General features: G+C 40.6%; 1 protein-coding gene across 1 annotated transcript; it reads right to left on the bottom strand.

Annotated features, from left to right (window-relative positions):
* Positions 1–1,858: 1,858 nt before the first annotated feature.
* On the bottom strand, positions 1,859–3,058 carry LOC132575714 (uncharacterized protein F54H12.2-like). Its single transcript, XM_060244406.1, has one exon. The coding sequence runs from the start codon at positions 3,056–3,058 to the stop codon at positions 1,859–1,861; it is 1,200 nt and encodes a 399-aa protein (XP_060100389.1).
* Between the last annotated feature and the right edge of the window lie 19,327 nt (positions 3,059–22,385).

The following is a 22,385-nucleotide window of genomic DNA, read 5'->3' as shown; positions in this document are numbered from 1 at the left end:
GCCTGAAACCATTGTCTAGTAAATTTTAAGTTTTGCTTCACTGTTCTGGATTTTCATTTTAAAAAGCACGCTTAATGTTTAATTTTTATATGGTGGGGAAATGATTTTTAACTTTGTGCCTTTGTAATAACTTTCCACTGTAGATGAGAAAAGGCGCAAATCTGATGAAGCACATGTGGGCTCTAAGCAAAACATACCAGGTCAGAAAATGCTAGGGGGTGCTATGAAACACAAAGAAACCCTGAAAGATGTGTGTGTTTATATATATATATATATATATATATATATATATATATATATATATATATATATATATATATATATATATATATATGTATATGTTAACTGCATGACTTTTTTGGCTTGCTGTGTTAATAATATTTTTGCTGAGGCTTGGCATTTTATTTTCATTCAATCTTCTCTCCTAAAGATGTCACAAACCAGAGATATCCTCAGAGCACAATGATCTCCACCCTGCTGAGGTCTGGATGCAGCCACAAAACCTCAACACAGCAAGCCAAGCTGTAGACTTCCGTGAAAGGATCATCCACCCTGCTCCAGCCAAAAGGATGTGGTAAAGTGAAAAGAAAACACACAACCCAAACAGACTGTAAGCACCTACAAAAGGGTGCTTTTGAACCAACATCTAAGAAACAGAAAATTGACAATGCTAATGTGGATGCGTCTTTTAGGGACATGCGTGAGCGCATGCTAAAACTGATGGTGGCTACAACAGCTGGAATGCAAACAATTGCTGACCATGCAAACAGTTTTCAATCATTGGGTATAGTCAGCTCCTGGAACCCCTTAATTGCTGCTTTTAAAGGCCGCCTTATGGGTTTCTGGAAAGGTTCTGAAATTATTTTACAAACTGATTTGGTATATAAAAGCAGGGAAAGGGGTGCAAGCCGGGTTAGAGGCGGTCAGCCCTGCATTAATATCACTACAGATGCCTCTTTTAGCGAGATATGTGAGCGTGTGTTGAAATTGCTTGGCATTACAACAGCTGCTGTGCAAATACTTAACGGCCAAGCCACAAGCTTTCATTCTTTGGGGCTAGATGGCTCTTGCAATTCCTTAAATGCTGCTTTAAAAGACAGCCTTGTTGGTTTCTGGAAAGGCTCTGAAAGAATTTTACAAAGTTCTACTGTATGTCCAAATGGGGGAGCCCCACAGATAGGTGCAGGTCAGGTCAGGGGGCCTTGTCACCCACATCAGAGGAAAAGCAAACATTTGAAACTGAGAAAGGTTTGGCAAAGAGTCCTTTAAAAGTACCTCAAGAATGCAAACAAGTTTAAATCTAGACAAAAAAGAAGTGACTCTCTTTTAAGGTTTCTTAGAGTCAGGGCCTCTGAGAGGCCAAATGTTAACACAGGTGATGGCACCCCTCTCAGCACAGAGGTAGAGCCTGCTGCCGCATCCATTTTGCCAAATAACAATGCTGCTGCTGAACAAGGCCCCTCGTCACCCCCACAAAAACCGTCCCCTAGCCCCGACACACCAAAGGTTTACTTAGAAAAAGTTGGAGAGTGGGAATGACATCTTGCAAACTTGCCAATGGAGCAGTATTCAGAGGCCTTCAGGTTTGTAAACTTAGAGCAGTTAAGCCACCTCGCCCTCATACAAAAGGCAATACAGGAAGCTATTCAGGGCCTTCTTAACGATATGAGAGCCAGAGTCCAGGATGGTGATTTAGTGCAGCTCCATATCGATGGCATGGGGCTAAGCAATCCCCTGCATTCTCTAAGGACAGCTGCAGGTGGCTTTCCTGCTGATCAGTTTATAAATCAGATGTCAAACCTCATGCAGAGTAATGCCGAAATTCATCTTCATGGAACCCTGAGCTTAATTATGATGGTTATAATGAACAGAGGGGGAGAAGAAAGAGAGTTATAACTACTGCATATTCCTGATCTGGGGAAAGATCAAATGCAAATAGCATGTAGCCCTGTGCAAACTCCTCGCGGTTTACTAACAAAGATCTGTCTTTCATATGCTTTGCAGCAGCCTGAACCAGCTGCATGTATCCCCTCATGCAGTTTCCACCTTCAGAGTCTGGCTGCAGTGGTTTTGTGGGTACTTGTTCTCCATCCAAGTAGAGAGCAAAGAAATTGATGTCATAATGCTTAAAGTTAAATGGGTTTTTATTATGGGCCCCGCTGAAGGACTCGTTATCCACCAATTCAATAACCAGCAGCTTGGGTAATTGCCCCCAAAACAAATTCTCTTGGTTGCTGACACAACTTCCTGCAGGGATGCTAAACACTTTGATGCCCACACGGTCCACAGGATATTTGGCATTAGCTGTGAAGAGCGCCTCTGTGTGGCCTAAATGGACACCCGGGGCTACTCTGACTTTCTTGACAAAAAGGGAAGCAGACAAGATGTTTAATTTGCAACCCCTGTTTAAATCATCCGCCATGAGGCAAAAAGCATCTTTACTGCGTGTCAGTTTAATTTTGACATCCACGCTATTTAAGAGCAGTTTTTCTTGGAAAAACAGGTCACTGTGAAGCTGACCCAGCAAATCTATTTTTCTGCTTTCAGCCGCTAGAGCTGCTCTTTTAACAAACCTTTTGTTGTCTCTATCCAGGGCAGTTGATTCATGTTGAGCAGCTGTGTCTTTGTAAAACAGACCTGCAGAGAACTGAGTGTTCAGAGTATCATTGCTGTAATTCAGTACAGCTTCTATAAACCCTCTATATGGATATGCGTTATGCGACTGCGTGATGAGCCTGCCTCCCAGAGTCACATCCGGCTGGCTAAAGATGGACGCGATAGGGTAATTCACCAGACTAACCCTTGCATTTCTGTCAAGGTCTGTCCCATCTTCTTTCACAATTTTGCAGCACAGGTAAAGCAGGGTATTATTTAAATCCAAATAATCTTCTCCATTTCTAGCAATGAAAAAGTCAAGTGGCGCTGATTCTGACAAAGCAGCCAGGGGAGGAACTTCAATATATAGACATCTCTCCATGCTGGTTTGCGTAGGGGCTATTTGGAATAGGTCCAGTTCAGATTTGGTGCATTCTTCTGACCCGCTGTGAATAAAAGCCATTGCTGTTTAAAATATATCTCGGGGGCTCAAGAGACGTCTTCCTGCCCTTCTCTTGGCCTTCTGCTTCTGAGGGACTTTGTGCTTCACAGCTTTTCTTTTAAAGGGGCCTGGTGGGCCAATCAGTTGCACCCTCAATGCCTTTCTTTTAATTCCACGCTGTCTTTTAGGGTACATGAGGCCTGAGCCCTCTTGTGGCATAGGGGGACTCACTTTATTTAGAACAGTGCCAGAAACATGACCTACTACATCTTTGGCTATATTTCTGGTGGTGGTTCTCACATGGGGCTTCATGAGTTCAAACCCCCTTCTCAAAAGAGGGACAGCTTTTCTGAAAAGGCTCTGGAAAATTCCACCTACCCCAGCCCCATACATAACTGGGGCACCATGGTAACCAGGAAGAGCATAGCCAGCTTGGTTCTTGTAGTAATTCCCATAGAGGTCAGGATCCCCATAGCTTTTAAAGATGACCATGTTTGTGTGCTTAACAGCCCAGGCTTTTCTGCGGACGAAAGTGAAGCTTCACGATCACCTTACCAAACTGGAATGGCACGTTCTTGTTCTGGTCCATCTTTATTTCAATAGTGATGGTGTCTATGTGGTGCTTATTCACAGGAATATAGTGTGGCTTGTCATAGATATTATTGATACAGTCGCCAGTCTCCCCTTGCACAGTGATACAGCGCAGTAATGGAACATATGCATCACCCACAATTTGGTGATCCACAATGTCTGTGTAAATGTACAAAGTGTTGAACTCCTCTGTGATGTCTGCTGTAAAGTTTATATTTTGGATTGCCTTATCTGGGGGTACCCCTAAAAGGTGAGCCAATTCTTTAGAAGCTGAAAAGGTATAAGTAGACAGTGCTCTTAGACCAATCTTCCTATACTGTGGGTCATAGTCCATGCTTCGTTCAGGGGGGGGAAATGTGACTGTATGATGTTGTTCAGTTTCACCACCAGGTCAGGAATACTTTTATAATAGCCGCTACTGAATCTGTATTTCCATTGTTTCTCCTTGGTAGCTATTACAATGGTGGAATCTTCAGTGAGGGTCTTCCAGCTGTGAGGATACTGTATTTCCACAAGCCCAACCTTCCAGGCCCTTGGAAGGTCCAGTGACGGTGCTAGATGGGTGGTAAAGGCCACTGTAGTGTTCTGTGGAAAAACACTTGCACAAGCGTTGCTAGGGAGCGCGATAAAGAAGCCGCTGTCAGCCATTGCTTTTCCTATATAGGATCATAGAGTTGAGAAGCAGGAACCCAGCTGTTAAATTTATCAGGCCACCCTAGCCACTTCACTAGATGCTGTTTTCTCTTCCTCCTGCCTTTGGAGGCTAAGATTTTCTCAATTCGATACACTCTGTCAGCTTTACTCTTAACTTTTTGTAGCTCAACCCCAGATATTCGTATGATGAAGCCTCCATGTGAAACAGCTGGCTCCAGCCTGCAGCCCCGTGATTAACTTAGAGAATTGGGGTTCAGCCTTGATGCCATTGACAATCTCTGAAGAAGGGCACTGGTTTTCCTTCTGGTCACTGAAATGATTGCAGTGGAGTTGAACTTGTTTTGAACTGCTGTTTTGTCATCTCCCAGTTTCACCGGGAGTTTGCTGGGTCAAAGTGAAGACAGGAAGAGCAAACACATATGAAACTGGTTTTATTGTTTATTCTGCACATTTGGCATTTCTAAATAATTATATTCACAAGTTTGTAAAATTGTTGTTTGCCAGTAATTTACAGCTGTGAGCCTTCGGGTTTCCTTGCTTGTACCACAGAGAGGTAGCAGTATGTGGCAGCAAGAGTACACACACAAGGGTTGAGTAAATACTCAGGGAGAGGAGTAGTCAGTATAGATGGAGGGTGGGATGCCATTTTGAGCCTATCACAGGCAGCAAAATCTCTTAAACCAGCACTACTTACCAGCCAACTTTCCCAGTGTCACTCACATATTAAGATATCTTGGAGAACATGAAGAATCATATGGGGATGTGGTCCCTCAGGTTTGGAACATGACATTCAGTGACACTTGCAGAGAACAATGCAATGCTGCACTAACATAGCTGCTCTTTGGAAATGTGGTAAACTCCCCTCCCCCCCCCCCCACAATCTAATTGTTAAGTAAAAGCAACATTATTCAAAGTACAAGCAACTTTATTCAAACAATTTCTTAGTCAACTTTTCAGCCTGAGGAAAGCTTAGAGTGACATACAAAATACTGTTAAAATCAATGATTTTTTAAAAAAAACACAATATAGTCATTTAACATTAGTGGATTGAGAGAAAAGAACTTTCTTAAATGAGTTACCTAGAGAGGAGGACATTCTAACTTCTGTAGGAAGAGGATTCTAGAACAAGTGCAAACTTATAGATAAGTCTCTTCTACTTACAATTTTAGTAAGAGCCCTGTGGCACAGAGTGGTAAAGCTGCAGTACTGCAGTCGAAGCCCTCTGCTCATGACCTGAGTTTGATCCCAGCAGAAGCTGGTTCAGGTAGCCGACTCCAGGTTGACTCAGCCTTCCATCCTTCCGAGGTCGGTAAAATGAGCACCCAGCTTGCTGGGGAGAAAGTGTAGATGACTGGGGAAGGCAATGGCAAACCACCCTGTAAAAAGTCTGCCGTGAAAACGTGAAAGCAACGTCACTCCAGAGTCGAAAACAACTGGTGCTTGCACAGGGGACTACCTTTACCTTTTACTTAGAATTTAACATGGTTAAATGACAGAACAGGGATGAGGAAGTATGCAGTAGAAGAAAATACACCCATAGACATGCAGAAACCAAGCAGTTGAGAGCTTTACAATTATAGAAGAAGAAGACTGCAGATTTATACCCACACTTCTCTCTGAATCAAAGACTCAGAGCAGCTTACAATCTCTTATATCTTCTCCCCCCACAACATACACCCTGTGAGGTGGGTAGAGCTGAGAGGGCTCTTACAGCAGCCGCCTTTTCAAGGACAACTCCTGCAATAGCTATGGCTGACCCAAGGCCATTCCAGCAGGTGCAAGTGGAGGAGTGGGGAATCAAACCCAGTTATCCCAGATAAGAGTCCGCACACTTAACCACTACACCAAACTAGCTCTTTATAGTGAGCACACTTTACAGTCTGTGCAAACAAACCAGGTTAGAAAGACCCACTCTCTTCCACTTACATCCATTTTATGCCAGCAGGTACTTCTGACTTGTTTTAAAGATATCCATATGGAACACACATTGTAGTATTCTAGACAATAACTACTTATTGCATGATCTTGGCTAATGCTTGAACTTAACCAATGCATGGACTAGGAGGGAATCAGCCTCCCACTTCAGCGTCTTCTCTTTTGTGAAGAAGGTCCCTTTAGCATTTTTAAAAGGCTAGTTGCATGGACATAAGGAAACTTTCTTCTCTCCCCACCACAATTAGAGACCTATCGACTACCATTATTAAATCTCATTCCCAGATAAAGACAATGAGAACAACTCACTGGATGAAATTCAGTCTTTGTATCGTGTTAATTTAAATAGTTCAGTGGAAACTTTTTATCAAGAGGAAACAACTTATCATACAACTACCATTACCAAGACTGATAATGCTTGTTGGTTATACTTATATTTATCACTACAGGTTAGAGTTGCCAGGTCTGTGTTGGAAAATACCTGGAGACTTTGGATGTGGGAGAGGTCGGGGTTTGGAGAGCGTAGGGACCTCAGCATGGTATAATGCCATAGATCAGTGTTTCTCATTTGCAGGGTCATGACCCGGTACTGGGCCACGGAAGCCTCACTACAGGGTCACAAGAAAAGCCAAAGCTAGCCCCACCCCCATCAAAGCTAGCCCCGCCCTGTCTCTGTGCTGTGCAGAGAGGAGCTGGGCTGCCTCTCCTTCCTTATCCCCCGCTCCCAGTGTTTGAGAGAAAAGTTAGCATCCACTGGCACTTTAGTTCCATGAAGTGTTCTTCAAGGTATGAGCTTTCATGTGCCTTGCAGTATGTTCTTTTGGGGAGATTTCCCCGGGAGGCCTGGGTGGCAAAGAAGGGTGTGTGTGTTTTTTTCAGCCGGGAGGGACGGGGAGTGGGCATTCCAGTAGCTATTTTTTTTTAATCAAACATAGGCAGAATTTTTGCTGGCTGGGGTCATCTGATGGTGAGAAAGGCATTTTTTTTTTTACTTTGCCCTTCCTTCCTTCCTTCCTTCCTTCCTTCCTTCCTTCCTTCCTTCCTTCCTTCCTTCCTTCCTTCCTTCCTTCCTTCCTTCCTTTCTTTCTTTCTTTCTTTCTTTCTTTCTTTCTTTCTTTCTTTCTTTCTTTCTTTCTTTCTTTCTTTCTTCCTTTCTCTGCAAGTGATGCTCTGTCTGTATTCTTGGTGCTGGGGGTGGGGGAAGCAACAGTGGGAGGGCTTCTAGTGCCCTGGCCCCACTGGTGGACATTCTGGTGCTTTTGGGGCATTGTATGAAGGAATTTTGGACTGGATAGTCCAGTGGCCTGATCCAACATGGCTCCTCTTATGTTTATGTTCTTTCTTTCAATGTCTTTCTTTTCTTTTCTTTTCTTTTCCTTCCATTTCTTTCTTTTCTTTTCTTTTCTTTTCCTTCCATTTCTTTCTTCCTTCCTTCCTTCCTTCCTTTTTTACTGGATGAAACTTTTCTGTTCATCATACTGTTGTTGCAGACATAGGAGCTCTGCCAATGAAAAGCTGGTACCCCTAGTTGTAGCCAGGTGGCCTTCTATGAGATTTCTGTGTGAGTGTAAGAGATGTGGGACAGAAAGAGATTATTGGAGATTACTGCGGTATTTCTCAATAGCACTGGAAGAGATGGTACTATGAACTTGGCACCATTTTACTGGTCCTGCTTTTAACAGCTGTCTGACACCAAAATTAAACTCCTCCTGTAGATATTAAAAAGGACTAAAGTAGTTCACTTGCTAAGTATCTGCACAACAGGTTGCTTTTAAAGGCATGGGAAACACAGCCAGTAAAAAGCTGCAAGTCCCTCATAAATATCCTTTTTGGGATAACTGCAGAAAAGTTTATATGAACTTCATAACTTGAAATTAATTAATTGAGTACAATTCTCTGCTACCTTTCACAGCAATTTCCCTTTGTTTCAACCAAAGAAAAGTATGAAAAATAGCTGTCAAAAGATTTTCTTGAAACCAAACAAGCTTGGTTGTAGCTTGAGTCAGGGTTCCAGTAGTAGCAACTGAAGGAAGAGCCTACTAAATGTGTCAGCATATTTTGAGGCAGAGCAGCTGCCAGAGCTCAGTGCGGGTGGTACACAGTGCTGGCATTCCTGATGGCAATGGCAACAGCACTCCCAACTGCATACACTGGCCAGTGCTGTTGAGGAAGGGATGTGTAGGTGGTGCAGGCAATTGAACATGGACATTAGGAGTGTTTGCAAGCTGGAGAAGAATACACAAACAGATAGGTGCATGCAGGTGTGGGGGTGAAAAGAGAGGACCGCCCACTTTCCACCCCCATTTTGGCTCAGCATGAGTTTCAGAGAGATTTTTCTGAAAATGAATTTACTTCTGAAGAAGAGGCAGGTTTGGGGGAGTGCCCTGAAAGTGACATCACAGGGAAAGGTGGAATTTTGGTTCAGTGTGCCCCAGAAGTGACATCACTTGGTCCTTGACACCACAGGAAATGACATAATTCCTGTCTCCCAGCTCCACCCCCAAAGTCTCCTGGCTCCACCCTCAAATTTTAGTGGGCCATGAAGGAGAAGTGTAAAAATAACTGGGCCATGGGAAAGAAAAGTTTGGGAAACCCTGCCATAAAGTCCACCCTTCAAAGCAGCCTTTTTCTCCAGAGGAACTGATCTTGGCCAGCTGGAGATCTGTTGTAAAAGTGGGAGATCTCCAAGCCTCATCTGGAGGCTGGCAACCCTGCTACAGGTAAACACTGTTTGGCAGACATACAGAGGAAATTACAGGTAACTCTCTCACAGAAGGTCCAGAGCATGGGACAGCAGCTGGTAGGAAATGAAGTCCCCAGGACCAAATACAGATAATATACAATTCCCAGATGATATTATTGTCATGCTGTTTAGGTTGCCTGTTTTTGAAATAGTTTAGAATATGGTTGCTATTGGATTAAGTATATGTATTTTTGTTTCTTCATTAAACCATTTATATCCTGCCTTTCCCACTATCTATGGTGACACAAAGTGACTCCCAAACAAGCAACAAAGACATTAAAACCATGCATTGATCCAATTTTGAAAGGAACAGTAACCACCATAAAGCGTGCTTATGGCTTTTGGCATAACACCTTCTATATATGCATGTTCCATCAAGTCTCAGCTGACGTGGTTGGTGATCCCAGCAAACGGTTTTCAAGCCAAGTGACAAGCAGAAGCAGATTGCCATTGCCTTCCTCTAGGGAAACTTTCTTGGTAGTCCCCCAGCCAAGTACTGACCTTGCTTAGTTTCTGAGACCTGGCTATACCACACTGCCTTCCTTTGCCACATAATCTTTAGTCACCACCAAAAGGCCATTTTAACAACATGAACTTAAACATTTATGAAGCAACACCTATGTTGAGGCCTGTCTTATTTCCTCAGCAAGACGATGCCAAAGGACCAGCATTGCTGCCAAAAAAGAAGAAACATAAGGACTGGCCAGATAGATAAATTCAATGGAGAGTACCAATAGGAAGGAACTCTAATTGGATCTTGTATGCAATACAGTTTCATAGGCAGAAAGACAATCCTTCAAGAGGCAGTTTTTACTTCCATTCTTATGAGATTTTTATATCCTTTTTAAAATTTAGACCTAGCTCTTATTTTTTCAGTGCCTTTGCCCAGTTATGCATACCTTTCCATCAAGGGCAAATTGGCATTTTACCCACTCACATTCTTTTATATTTACTTTGATGCAGAAATCTTGGAACTACTGAACAATTATCATTTCAGACAGGCTTCCTTTGCTTCTAACCTCTCCAGTACAATGCATTTAAATTAGTTATTTATCTATTCGCTAAAGATTTGTCACTTTCAGCTAATCCCAGGTTATAACTGTTTTATGTCAGCAATGCAGCAGCTATCAGTAATCAAAGCACATCCCTTTTAAAACCTTACTTGTTTTGCACATCCAGCGCTTATTTGAGTAAGCTGATATATTGTGCAAGCTTATCCCTGTTTATGAAATTTGAAAATATTTTGCTGTGTGTTACCTGGTAGTGAAAAATAGATAGTCCAGAAGACCTCAGTTTTCTTTGTATTATGTTGTTTAAAACACCAATAGCAGATGGACCCCAGTTACTTCCTCCAGACCAGTTCTAGAGGCTGGCTTCAGAGAAAGAGAAAAAATTGTATGTGGGGAAGCCTTCCCCAGATAATGAATCAAGCAGCACTCTACTGGGAGGGGTGTTCAAGGATCTTTCTCATCATCACATGACAATCTACTTCCCATGTTTCCCTACATGACTTTATAGTATCTTAATGCTGCAGATCTTACCCCATAGCTGCTTAGTTGAGCATCTAGTCTAGGTTTACCAGATGTCCTCTTTTTAAAGGACATGTCTCATTTTTTGTGTGTCTGTCCTCTTTTGGGCTATTTTTTTTAAATGGAGAAAATGTTCTCTTTTTGGGTTGGAAGGTTAGGAATATTCCTAGTTAGCAGCAATCACCACAGCTTAAATAGTAGGGGTATTTAAAATGAGATTTGTCAGAGTGATCACTTGACTGAAGTAGTCAGTTGGAAAATATGTCCTCTTTCTTTGCTTTTCAAAATATAGTAACCCTAATCTAGTCCAATTCTAGAATTTGTTTAAGCATACAGAACTCATGAAAAAGGGAAAACAGAGTACTGTTTCCGAAGAAAAAGTACCTTGCTATTTGTACATCCTGTTCCAAAGAGACAGGGCAGAATTTTGCTGAAAGATGACAAATATACCATTATGTGAACACTTCTTATGTCAGGATGGAAAGTGAATGGGTTTGACCAATAAAAATGAATGGAAAGCACTTTTCAGAGAGTAAAAGTCAATAACAATGTTTTTCTCAGGATCAGGCAGGTTTTGCATTTTGGACTTTGGGATGGTAAGAAAAAATTTGATCTTGTTTAACAAAAGTATGTGAGGTCTGGCTTTGATTTATTTGCATCTGGACTTGGTGTGATCAGCTAACGATGGCTCTATCGCCCCAGAGAATACACTCATTGAGAGTACATGTCTGAGATACGAAAGACAGAGAGGCTACATTCAGAGGCCACTTTTAAGCAACAATAAGTAAGGATCTGCATGTGGCATTGCTACTGTGTATCTTGTTCTTCTGCCTTCTCATTTTACATGGAGAATTGCAGTTATGAACTAACTCTAGTTAATCATGGTATAGGAATACAGGAATAGGTTAGCTGATGTTAATTCTCCTCCCCCCAAAACTATGATTCTATGCCGGGATTAAATTTAGGTTTAGAATCTTGGTTTGCATGTGTGTGGAAAATAGCTCTGGTTAACCAGTATTTAAAGAAAAATAAAAATTTACAAAAGCAGATGCTTGTAGGGCCATATTTTTAATAGTTCCTTCCAAAGATGTCTTCTTTGTTACATGTGGCAATCACAGCCAGAGAAGCTTATTCAGTGTAATAATAAACTTGCCCAAAATAATTCCATTTCTATTGTTAATACATCATACAGTATATTTACAAACAGGAGCAAGACTCCCTGTAATGAATTCCTGAAAGACAAAACATTTCTAGCTTGAGCATGCTATCGCATTCCCATCACAGGCCTTGACACTAAAGCAGAAGTCTCCTCCCACTGCAGCAGTATTGTTTAAACATTGTGCACATTAAGCTAACAATAATAATTATGTAAATGACAATTATACTTTCACAGCAGCTGACCAGCATAGTAAGATTTTCCCCCCAACATAAAAAATTTAAATAACTATTGATTATCAGTAGACTTAGTTAGCCCAGGATAGCCCAACCTTGTCAGGTCTTGGAAACAGTGTCAACCGTGGTCAGTATTTGGATGGAAACCACCAAGGAATACCAGAGGGAAGACCCAGGCACGCTGCCTAAGCTTGTATTCATAAATCTATCAAATGGGAATCATCTTTTATAGGCTGCTATCTTATGTATAAGGCCTATTAAACTAAGCACCATTTATTTCTATACATCTTAAGGGTTAGGCTAGAGAAGACAGTGAAGGCAAGATATCTGAAATGCTGCAAAGTTCTTTGAATATTAGAAGTAGGGCATGTTTGTGTGTAAAGAAGTATCCTCCCTTTCTCAAGACTCCACTACAAGTTTCAATACATAGAAGCAAAAACATCCATATTTAATAAAGTCTAATATTTGAAATCTCACAAAATGACAAGATTAGAAACATGGGCTATTGAAAACTCCCAACCTTTCCTTGTAAGTAAGTGGAACCCCCCTCTCCCAACAGCAAATATCTTGGGGTTACCTCTAGGTTGTATTAAAACTGGCACGATATATCTTATTTCTCCCTCAAAATAAATGGCATAAATAATGTTACCTCTGACCTCCAGGACATTTGTTCTTTCTCTTTAAAAGCTGCATAATAACATTATGAATTATGATCAATGTTAATTACACTTCTGCCATATTATACTGAAAACAAAGTGAGAAATTTCAACCTATTTGAGCAAGTGATATTACTTAAGACAAAAATAACAGCATGGATGGCATTTAATTCCCCTTCCCCCACCTCATCCTGCCACTTTTTTGTTTGTATTAAAATGCTACTTAAGACTTTCTGACATGGGCTAACGAAGGAGCAAAAAAGGAAGGCAAGCAAAGAGTTTGTACAAAAGAAGGCTAGGCTGAGAAACACTGTAAAATGAAGAAAAAAGGACAAAATATTGAAGGTGAAGGAAGAGAAGCCTTAAAACAGGGGTGTCAAATATGTGGCCCGGGAGCCAAATCAGGTCCCCAGAGGGCTCTTATCAGGCCCACAAGCAATTCACTGTTGCCTGCTTCCTTCCTCTCTTGCTTCCTTCAGCATCACAGCTTGCTTTGACAGGTTTATTCAATCAAGCTACAAAGCAAAGCCTCTATTTTCTCCATTGGCTGAAGCAATTTATGTACAAAAGGTTGCAATGGCCAGCCATTTCATGTTTTCCTCTGGATCTTAGGCTCAAAGCATTGGCCATGAGATTTCTGGTAAATCAAAAGTAGATTTGCAACTTACAGAGATACACACCCGAACATCACCTGAACAGCACACTCAAGATAGCTACAGACATTGTCTCCAGATTTTGATGCAATAATTCAGTGCAAGAGGGGTCAGTTATCAGAGACTGTAAAATAAACAAAATATTGCAAAAGTGCTAATGTTTTAAGCATGTTTTATTTAAAGTTTTTTTTTAAAAGTCTTTGTGCTTGTCTGTGTCCTTTATAAAGTTTATATCTCTGCTACCTAGCATTACATTTTATGACACACATGGCCCAGCCTGAGAAGATCAAATTTATGTGAGATCCGGCCCTCAACACCTCTGTCCAGGCAACATTTGGCCTGGAGCTAGAAAACGTGTGGGGCTAGTGATGGAGAAAATGGTCAATATTTGGTTTCTGTTAACAAAAACAAAAGGACTCTGAGGATGCAGTTCTTATTGGCAAATAATCCCATTAGAATCAACACTTATTCTTCCAACAGCAAATTTCCTTTCAAATGAGTACTCTATCTCAAATAATTTTAAAAAGGGGAAATTCAAGTAACTTTTTTTCTTGCAGATTTACTCTGGGTGGAGTGCAGTGTTTATAATTTCCATTGATATTGACACAGGAAATAGATGCAAAATCTCATCAACCATATTTACCGGTATTTAGCATTTGCTTGAGTATATCTTCTGTCTCGTCCATTTTACATGGGAAAAGTATATGCTGTCATATCTTTTATATATAATTCCCCTTTCATGGTGGCAAATCCCAGCTCCCTCATTGGTTGGATGTGGGATATCAACTACTGGCTAATGAAGCATCTGGCACAGTCTCTGGCCTCCCATTGGCTGACTCCCCTGCCCCCACCTACTGCAGGCCCAGGAATGTTAAACAAACCACCAAGACAGTCTTACTCAGGGCTTTTGTTGTAGCAGGAACTCCTTTGCATATTAGGCTGCACCCCTCTGATGTAGCCAATCCTCCTGGAGCTTACAGTAGGCCCTGTACTAAGAGCCCTGTAAGCTCTTGGAGGATTGGCTACATCAGGGGTATGTGGCCTAATATGCAAATGAGTTTCTGCTACAAAAAAGGCCCATCTCTTACCCCAAAGACAGAACATCTCCGATGTTCTCTGTCTTCTTTGTCAACCAGCCTCAGAAAGGACTGCTGCTCTACTGCGGCCTCACAAAAGGCCTCACGACTGCTTCCAGAAACAGCCCACACATACAGCTTCCCAGCACACACAGCCTCCGGAGGCTGCCAAAATAGCCAGGGAGCCACCACCATAACGCAACTAGGCAGCAAAGCTTGGCACTGCTGGGATGCCATTTCCTCCTGGGGGACCACTATTGCTAATCTCCAGGTGAGAGCTAGAGATCACTCAGCATTACAACTGCTCTCCAGATGACACAGATCAGCTCCCCATGAGGTGGGGGGGGGGAGTGAATGCCTTCACTTGGGTGGGTGGGAAGGCAGCATGGGTGGGGGGGGGCACTCACCCAGAGCCTCTTTATAGAGCCCACTGTATTTTTTCTTCACAATGTGCCTTATTCCTAGTTAGTATATGATTTTGAGGAAGACAGCAAGAAGTTAATAACTGAAATCATGCCCATAGCATATAATCCTATAGATCATGGCATTGATTGTGATTATCTAGATTTTCACCAACAGTTAACAAATTGCAAAGACACTATTTTGCTTCTTTGCATTACCTACTGATGACTGAATGAAGCATCTACACAAGTCAGTTTTGCTTGTTGCCAGGTGTGATGGGCAGGTTAGGTTCCATGTCTCCCTAGGGGCAACCAATAAGAGTTGATGGAATGTTAGTGAGAGATGATTGGAAAATAGCAGCTGGGAGATGGCAGCTAGGGAGTGGGAGAAGAGACAGTATGTTTGTCTGAGTGAAGCCATGGCAAAGAGCAGCTTAAATCTAACTGGAAAGAAAAGTCAGTTTATAACAAATGATCCCAACTGCTGGAACAGTTCACAAGTTCAATGGAAAAGAAAAATTGTAACATTTCCTTTATTTTCTTCAGAATTATTTATTATTTAGACATTCTGGCTGCCCTTCTCTGAGAACAAGGCTCAGGGTGGCTTACATCAAGATTAAAAACAACCTACAGCAAATAATTTAAATTAATATTAAAACACAATACAGTTGATAATTAAAACAGTTCCAGATGGTGGTTAATTTGGAATTAAATTGCAGCTCCTCAAGCTTCTAGAGCAGGTAAGGGGGCAGGAGAGAAACTCAAGAGCACCAGACTATATGCTGTCCCACCACTGCTCTCAGTGATGCCCTGCAGAATGGTAGCAAATCCCGCAGGGCATGGATATTCTCCAGCAGAGAGTTCCAACAGGTCCTGGTCAAGAACAGCTGGATTTCTCTTGGGCTGAGAACCATCAGATTTTTAGTACCTGAGTGACATACCTGAGTACCTGGGGACATATTGAGAGAGGCAGTCCCAGGCATATGCACCAATGGCCTTTATGTTCAAACCATAAATAAAAGTAAATCCCTTGCTTGTTTAATCCTGTGAGCTGTTTCTCAGAGAAAGAAACGTGAAAGAAACACACGCATACACAAAAGTTAAGATGTCAGCTTATATATATTTTAGGAAATTAATAAATGTTGGTAGCATGTGAATGAAACTATGTTTGAGTCCCCAGTCCCAATAACTCCATGAAGTGTTTGAGGGGACAGTATTAAAGCAGGCTGGGCTATCTTGTCTGATGTGTCAGTGAGAGAACACCTGAAAGGTGAAATAGTCATGGCTCCCTATACATTTTAGAAGAGATAAGAAGGCTACTTATGCATGGTGGCCTGACCTACTTCAAACCCTGAATGACAGAAAGAGATTACAGAGGGTGGTAGTCACTGTGTGAGTTGAGAAGGGGCATCACACCAGGTTGATAAATACTAATAGACCATAACATTTCTTGCTTTTACAGAAAGCAATAATGGTCACTAATGGTTGTCACCAAACTTGAAACCTGAGTTTAAAACAGGGGTGACCAAACTTGCTTAATGTAAGAGCCCCATAAAATAAACATCAGATGTTTGAGAGCCACAAGACAAGAAGGAAGGCAGATAGATGGGGGGAGGGAGATGTGGAAAGAAAGCAACTTTAAAGGCATTCTCTAAGCTGCTACTGGGGTTGGTTTGGAGAAGCAATTTAAGAGCCTTCTCCAAGCCGGCCAGCAGGACGGTAAGGGCCCCATAATATGAAATAGCCACATGTGGCTCCCAAGTCACCATTTCGCCACCCCTGGTTTAAAACCTTCGAAGAACTTAGAAAGGTGTAACTCTGTTTAGGACTGTACTTTTAGTGCACACATGAAAGTACAGCATTTAAATCAACTCAGAGGGTACTCCTGATTATTCTGAAGATCAGATCACAGTCAAACAGAAGCCTAAGCGAGGACTGGGTTAGTAAGTAGGGGATATGGTGGTTATGGAGCCAGCAGCTGCAAGGGTAAGTATTAGCATCGATTTGTACGTGACAGAAGTGCTATCTCTTTAATAGCTTCTCCCACTTTTTCCCCTGAATACTTTATTTTCAGAATCAGTACCCATGTGTTTTTAAACAGTTCTCTAAAATGATAAGCTAGACAATTTTTGTACTTTCAATAAGGATTTTTAAAAACACTCCAAACTCACAAGAAATGTAGGACATAAAATTTTATTCTGAAATGATCTCTGGCCACAACAATAAATGTAACAAATGTTCACTAAAACAGTCTTAACCCCTGCCATCAGCTGTACAATACTTCAGTATCATAGAACTGGCCACTACGATTAAAGTCCACTACAACATATCTAATGTGAAGTGGCTATGACAGCAGCATCTCACATAAAATTTCACATACATATATACACAATCCACATTCAGTCATTTTTTCACATGTTTTCAGTACACACAGTTGCAGCATATTATAGTTACGTGTCTAAGTCGTTGCTCATTTAAAAACAAAAACAAAACCCAAACCAAGATACACCTTAGACATAATTGTAGCAGTTGAGCTGGGTAAATGCAATGACTTTTCATGTTACCTTGTATTTTGTAGCACAGACATACAAGGCCCTAGAAACAATGTAATTTACAAATGTTTTTGTTATTTAAATACATTTCAAGTGGGCATATTAAAGCCTTTACTGACATAAAAATCTTTTATTTATAATGTTCACTTTGTATTTACCACCTGTCTATGATAGGAAAAAAATTCTTATGAAAAACAGACAGAATCAAAGAGATCTGACACTTGCCTAAAGAGTCTAACAGAGCCTGTTGCTACCAATAGGCATAATGCCACAGCATCATTGCTGAGCAGTGTCCATTCTGTTCAATGGTACTTGCATATGGTTTCAGTGGTACTTGCAAGCCCCATTCTCATCAACGGAAGCTGCCTGGCACTAGCCATTCAAGGGCTGTGCCTTATATCTGAAGCATTTTTCTGTGATTGTTTTTTTTAAAAAACATTCTTCAGAAATCCTTCGTGACCCCAAACCACCCACCAGGATAAAAGTGGCAGTAAGTGCCTTGCACCCAAATTGTAAAAATCCCTGGCTTCATTTATTGGAGCCAGGCACATAGAAAAGGAATGCACTTTGGATAATACCAAATGCCCTGGGATTATTCACACTATAAAATTAAACAGTTCTTGAGGTAATTTTTTCCTTTTTTACAAATACAGTTGATTCTGTCTAGTACTGTCATAACAAAAAATAGTTCTTTAAAAAATCAGTCTGACATTAAGGTAACAACTAACTACTATGAAGTGCCATCTTTAACCCCTGAAGAAGTCTGCAAATTCCTACATAACAATATCCTATCCCCCTTCAGTGAAGTAGTATGATTGCCTTATGGTTTATATTAAGGCTTTGAAAATATGGGACAGATCTACCAGAACAGTCTTCCACTCAAGCCCAAGTGATATGCGTGAGAGTCAGCCAAAAACACTGAAGAACTACCATGCAATTCACTGGGACATGCACAGAAAACTGCCTAGCAGATTGTGCTCATTGTGGATATATTTAAGACAGGCATAGTCATTAAAATAGATTTTCAACCTGACTACATAACACCTCATTCAAAGGGTTAAAGAAACAAAGGGTTACATAGTTCACAACATGGCATTGTTCATAATGAAAGGCACATTGTTAACACCAAGGGCACAATTTTTATCCTTCGCTGTTCTACAAATCTTGCACTCCCTTTTTTTGTACCAACACACTCAAGTAGTGAAAATAGCACTCTAGTAGTGCAAGAGCCAAGCAAACTGATACTACAACCAAAGTCAAGATAGTGCTGTGCTATTTACTCCTTAAAAGAAGCTTGGATGTCCCCAGACAGTGGTAACATGTGAGGCTAAGCAATGTTTCCAAGCCAACATCTATCAGCCCAACTAATTAGAGCCCTTAGAAACAAAATCACATGAAAGCAAGAGGCAACATCCTTTAAAACATTTTTCTTCCCTCGTTCCCTCCTCCTCCTTTTCCAATTATAAATAAGCTACAATTAAAAAGGCAGTCAAATTACTGAAAACTGTAGATGGCTGACTCTTTTGCTAAGTATCTAGGAGGTTTCATCACATTAGAATTTTTTTAAAAAGAGCTCTGTACACGGTATTTTGGCCTAAAAGTTTCTGGTAGCATCTGTGAAACATGGTCAATCACAAATAAACTATTGGCATTTAAAATATGGATATCTGAAAAAGCATACATTAACGGTTTTTAGAGCATAAATGATCTAGGAATATTGTTGATCTTCTCAGTTCAGCTTCATGGGAGCATCTTCAATGTAATGGATGCATCAATATATTTCACATGTGGGCTTTTTTTTGGTGGGGGGGAATGAAGTTCCATCCAGGATCTCCTTGGCCATGCAGGCACTCTTGCTCATTCAACTCTCCAATGCATGCAATGGCTTCTCTGTCCATGTCACTGAAGGATGCCGTTCTCACTCCTTCATGCTCTAGAACTATTTCACTATATAAGTGAATGAAGACTGCAAATACATGGACCTTCCTGTAAGCACTGGTGGCCAATGAAGATGAAGATCAGGACCATCATGAATAGCTAATGCTGTGTAGATATTCAGATCCCAACACCTCTATTACTCACAGCATAGGCACATATTATTATACTGCATATTTTAAACTACAAATATTTTAATATCGTTCAGGAAAGGAAGTTTTATTTGCAAATAAAGGATGGTTAAATATTAGCCAACAACTAAAGTTGTTAAACATTAATAAATCTTCTTTTGACCACAATTTACTTGTGTAGGATGGAGGAAATAATAGTTTATCCAGTTTTTGGAAAGTAATTTTTTATTTCTTATTTATGTCCATTTTCAATATGCAAAAAACAGGGGGGGGGGACACACCTGATTTTCACTTTTGAAATGAAAATAATCCTGGATTTTTTAAAAAAGAAATGGACCGGAAACTTTCTTGGCCTCTCAGGGGACCATGCTTTAAGTTGTTATTTCAAAGGAATTTCTAAAAGTATTTGAATTAAATTTGTACATACTAACAAGGTTATGTTATTATGTAATTGACTTTCTCTTCTTCTATCACCCACAGTCCTCTTCAGAATTTTAAAAATTTAATCATCAGCTTATATATTATGCAACATTGATTTTAACAACATCTGATTAATTTAAAAATAGCTTTACAGTGCCCAGTAACTCTGACAAATTATATTCTGTTAACTGGTTACTCTCCTAGTAAGAAATCTCAGTCTGGTCCAGATTTTGCCTCTTACATATGCTGTTCCTCTCCATAGAGAAAAAGCAAAACAGGCTGTGTTGCCTTTATTTATACAGAGCATCACTCTGACTATCTGCTGAAAAATGGAGCAGAAGTAACAAGGAAGTATGCCCAAGTGTCCTTGCTTGAAAACAACCATTTTACTTTTCCAAACCATGTAAATGAGGGCAAAAAGACAGAAAAATCTACATTAACATCTACAAGTTCTTCAGTGTAGGATCCTACCCTGGTTTCATTTCAAAGTTGTTTACCCTCTTAATAGACTCTGAGAAAATAAAAATTATATTTTAATTTGAACATGGTCTTTGACAAATCTGGAATATAATCATAAACTGAGACACAAGAACAGATGTGATTCCACAGATTAAGGTGATATCTGGGACATTTCAGTAAGTGTCTGAGACCCATTCTGCAGTAGCAGTTCCTCCGCCTCTATTCCTGGATCAAGCGATCGATCCCCCACAACTTACTGCATGGCTGCATTTTGATCCATGGCTTCCTTCAATTCCCCTGCATCCTCCTAATCTTGTTTTTTTTAGAGATCAGGAAGATGCGGGGGGGGGGGGGGAATTAGATGGAGCCACAGGTCAAAATGTGCATATGAAGCAACTAGTAGAGAACTGATTGCATGATCCAGGGAAAGCAGAAACCCAGGGGTGGAGCAACTGCTACTGCAGAATTAAGAGACATTATACCTGCCAAATCAAAGACACCAATAGTACATATTATGATTGTTGCAAGAAACATGGGTGTTCTCTTCAGTAAACACATGAAATATGAAAATAAAAATACACATGTGATTCATATTTGAATTCTAGTGTACATCTGAGAAATCTGATTTTCTATTATATGGATATTTAATGATGTTTCTCTCGATAATCATAACATAGTACTGCTCAATTCAAAAAGCTAAATGCGGCAGTAAAATCATAATTCATCAGACAGATCACAACACATTCCAGCAGGCATTCTCCTGTGCAAGCCACACTGAAATGACTCAACACTGTATTGCTCTCCTGTCATTCCTCTTTAATTTAACAGGGCTTATGCAGGAGAATTTCATGGCGGATTGTTTCCAAGGACTGTCTCTGAAAAATACAAATTTTCTGAATGATACAGTTTAACCTTTTAATAATTCTGAATAAACAGTGCAAAGAACTCCAACTACTTTCATGAATAAACTGAAGAAAGCAGATGGAAGGGGGACCCAAATCTGTACTTGTGAGTTTGAATTTTTAACATTTAGCATTAAATTTGTTTCTCATAATTTATATTCAGAGAACACTCATCTACTGTGCTAGAGAAATGCACTTCTTTATGCTTTACTTATCACTTGATTAAATGTTCTAAAAGCAGTAAGACGGTTAAACCATTTTGGGGGTGGGAAGGGAACTTTATCACCTTTAGGACTGCTGTAGAAATGAGATTCCAGTAATGGATTCTGGAATTTATTTCTGCAGATTTGTAGAAGAACAGCTTTGAATGTGTGTGTTTGGAAATCTTCATGAACATCTTCTCTCCATGCCAGGCTCAACAGTCCACAAAGCCAAGGACCGCAGAGCTGGAGTTAATGACTAGCAGTCAGGGCTTCCCCGCCCCCGGAAAAAGAGCTGCTGGAACTCTCAAGAGGGAAATGTGTGAGAAATACATGGGTGCTCCTCATGAACTTGCAAACTTTTTTTTTTTTTTGAGAATTTTGTTTCTACAATGAGGTTCTGGAACTCTGTTCCACCGCAATCCCCCAGGAAAAAAGGCCTAAGCAGAGTTACATCTTTTTAAGACTCCTGACTTCAATGGATGTAGATGGGTGTAATTCTGTTTAGGATTCCTTTGCTAATCAAGCCTAGCCAGCAAATGGGCAGGTTCAGCAAGGAGAGTAATGAAGTAGGGAGTAATCTAATAGATCTTTATTGTTTCTGGACTAGAACCAAACCAATGCAGTTTTCCCATCCCTTATTATATCACAAAACCCACAAATTACATTTTATATTAAGGAGATAAAACTGAACTAAGAACAGTTATTCTGGCTTATGTTTTTCAGCACAAGAATATAATCCAATAAAGTCTAGATTATACTTGTATACAGCTCCTGAAGAGTGTGAATCTTTTACAACAATCTTTTTAGTCTTTAACAGTGCACTGCTACGCATGTTTACTCAGAAGCAAATCCAAAACTGTTCATTCCTTGGTAACTGTGCACAGGAATGCAATTTATGTAATGCAACCAGAGGTGGATTCAGGATTTGTACAGCACAGAGGGTATTCATCAGCCCATGCTGACTGCATGTATCAAAGCCCATCTCACTGAAGGTAAGGAGCAAAGGATGGAGGTTCAAGCAAGGCTTCTTGAGACCCTAAGCTGATCAGTTAGCTTGGCAACACAGACTCAGTAAAGCTAATATTGGGGCCAGGCACTGATCCTGTTGAACACCAGAAT

This window comes from Heteronotia binoei, chromosome 8 (genome assembly GCF_032191835.1).
Source record: "Heteronotia binoei isolate CCM8104 ecotype False Entrance Well chromosome 8, APGP_CSIRO_Hbin_v1, whole genome shotgun sequence".
Classification (NCBI taxonomy): Eukaryota; Metazoa; Chordata; class Lepidosauria; order Squamata; family Gekkonidae; genus Heteronotia; species Heteronotia binoei.
This window is presented reverse-complemented; position numbering and strand designations above follow the sequence as displayed.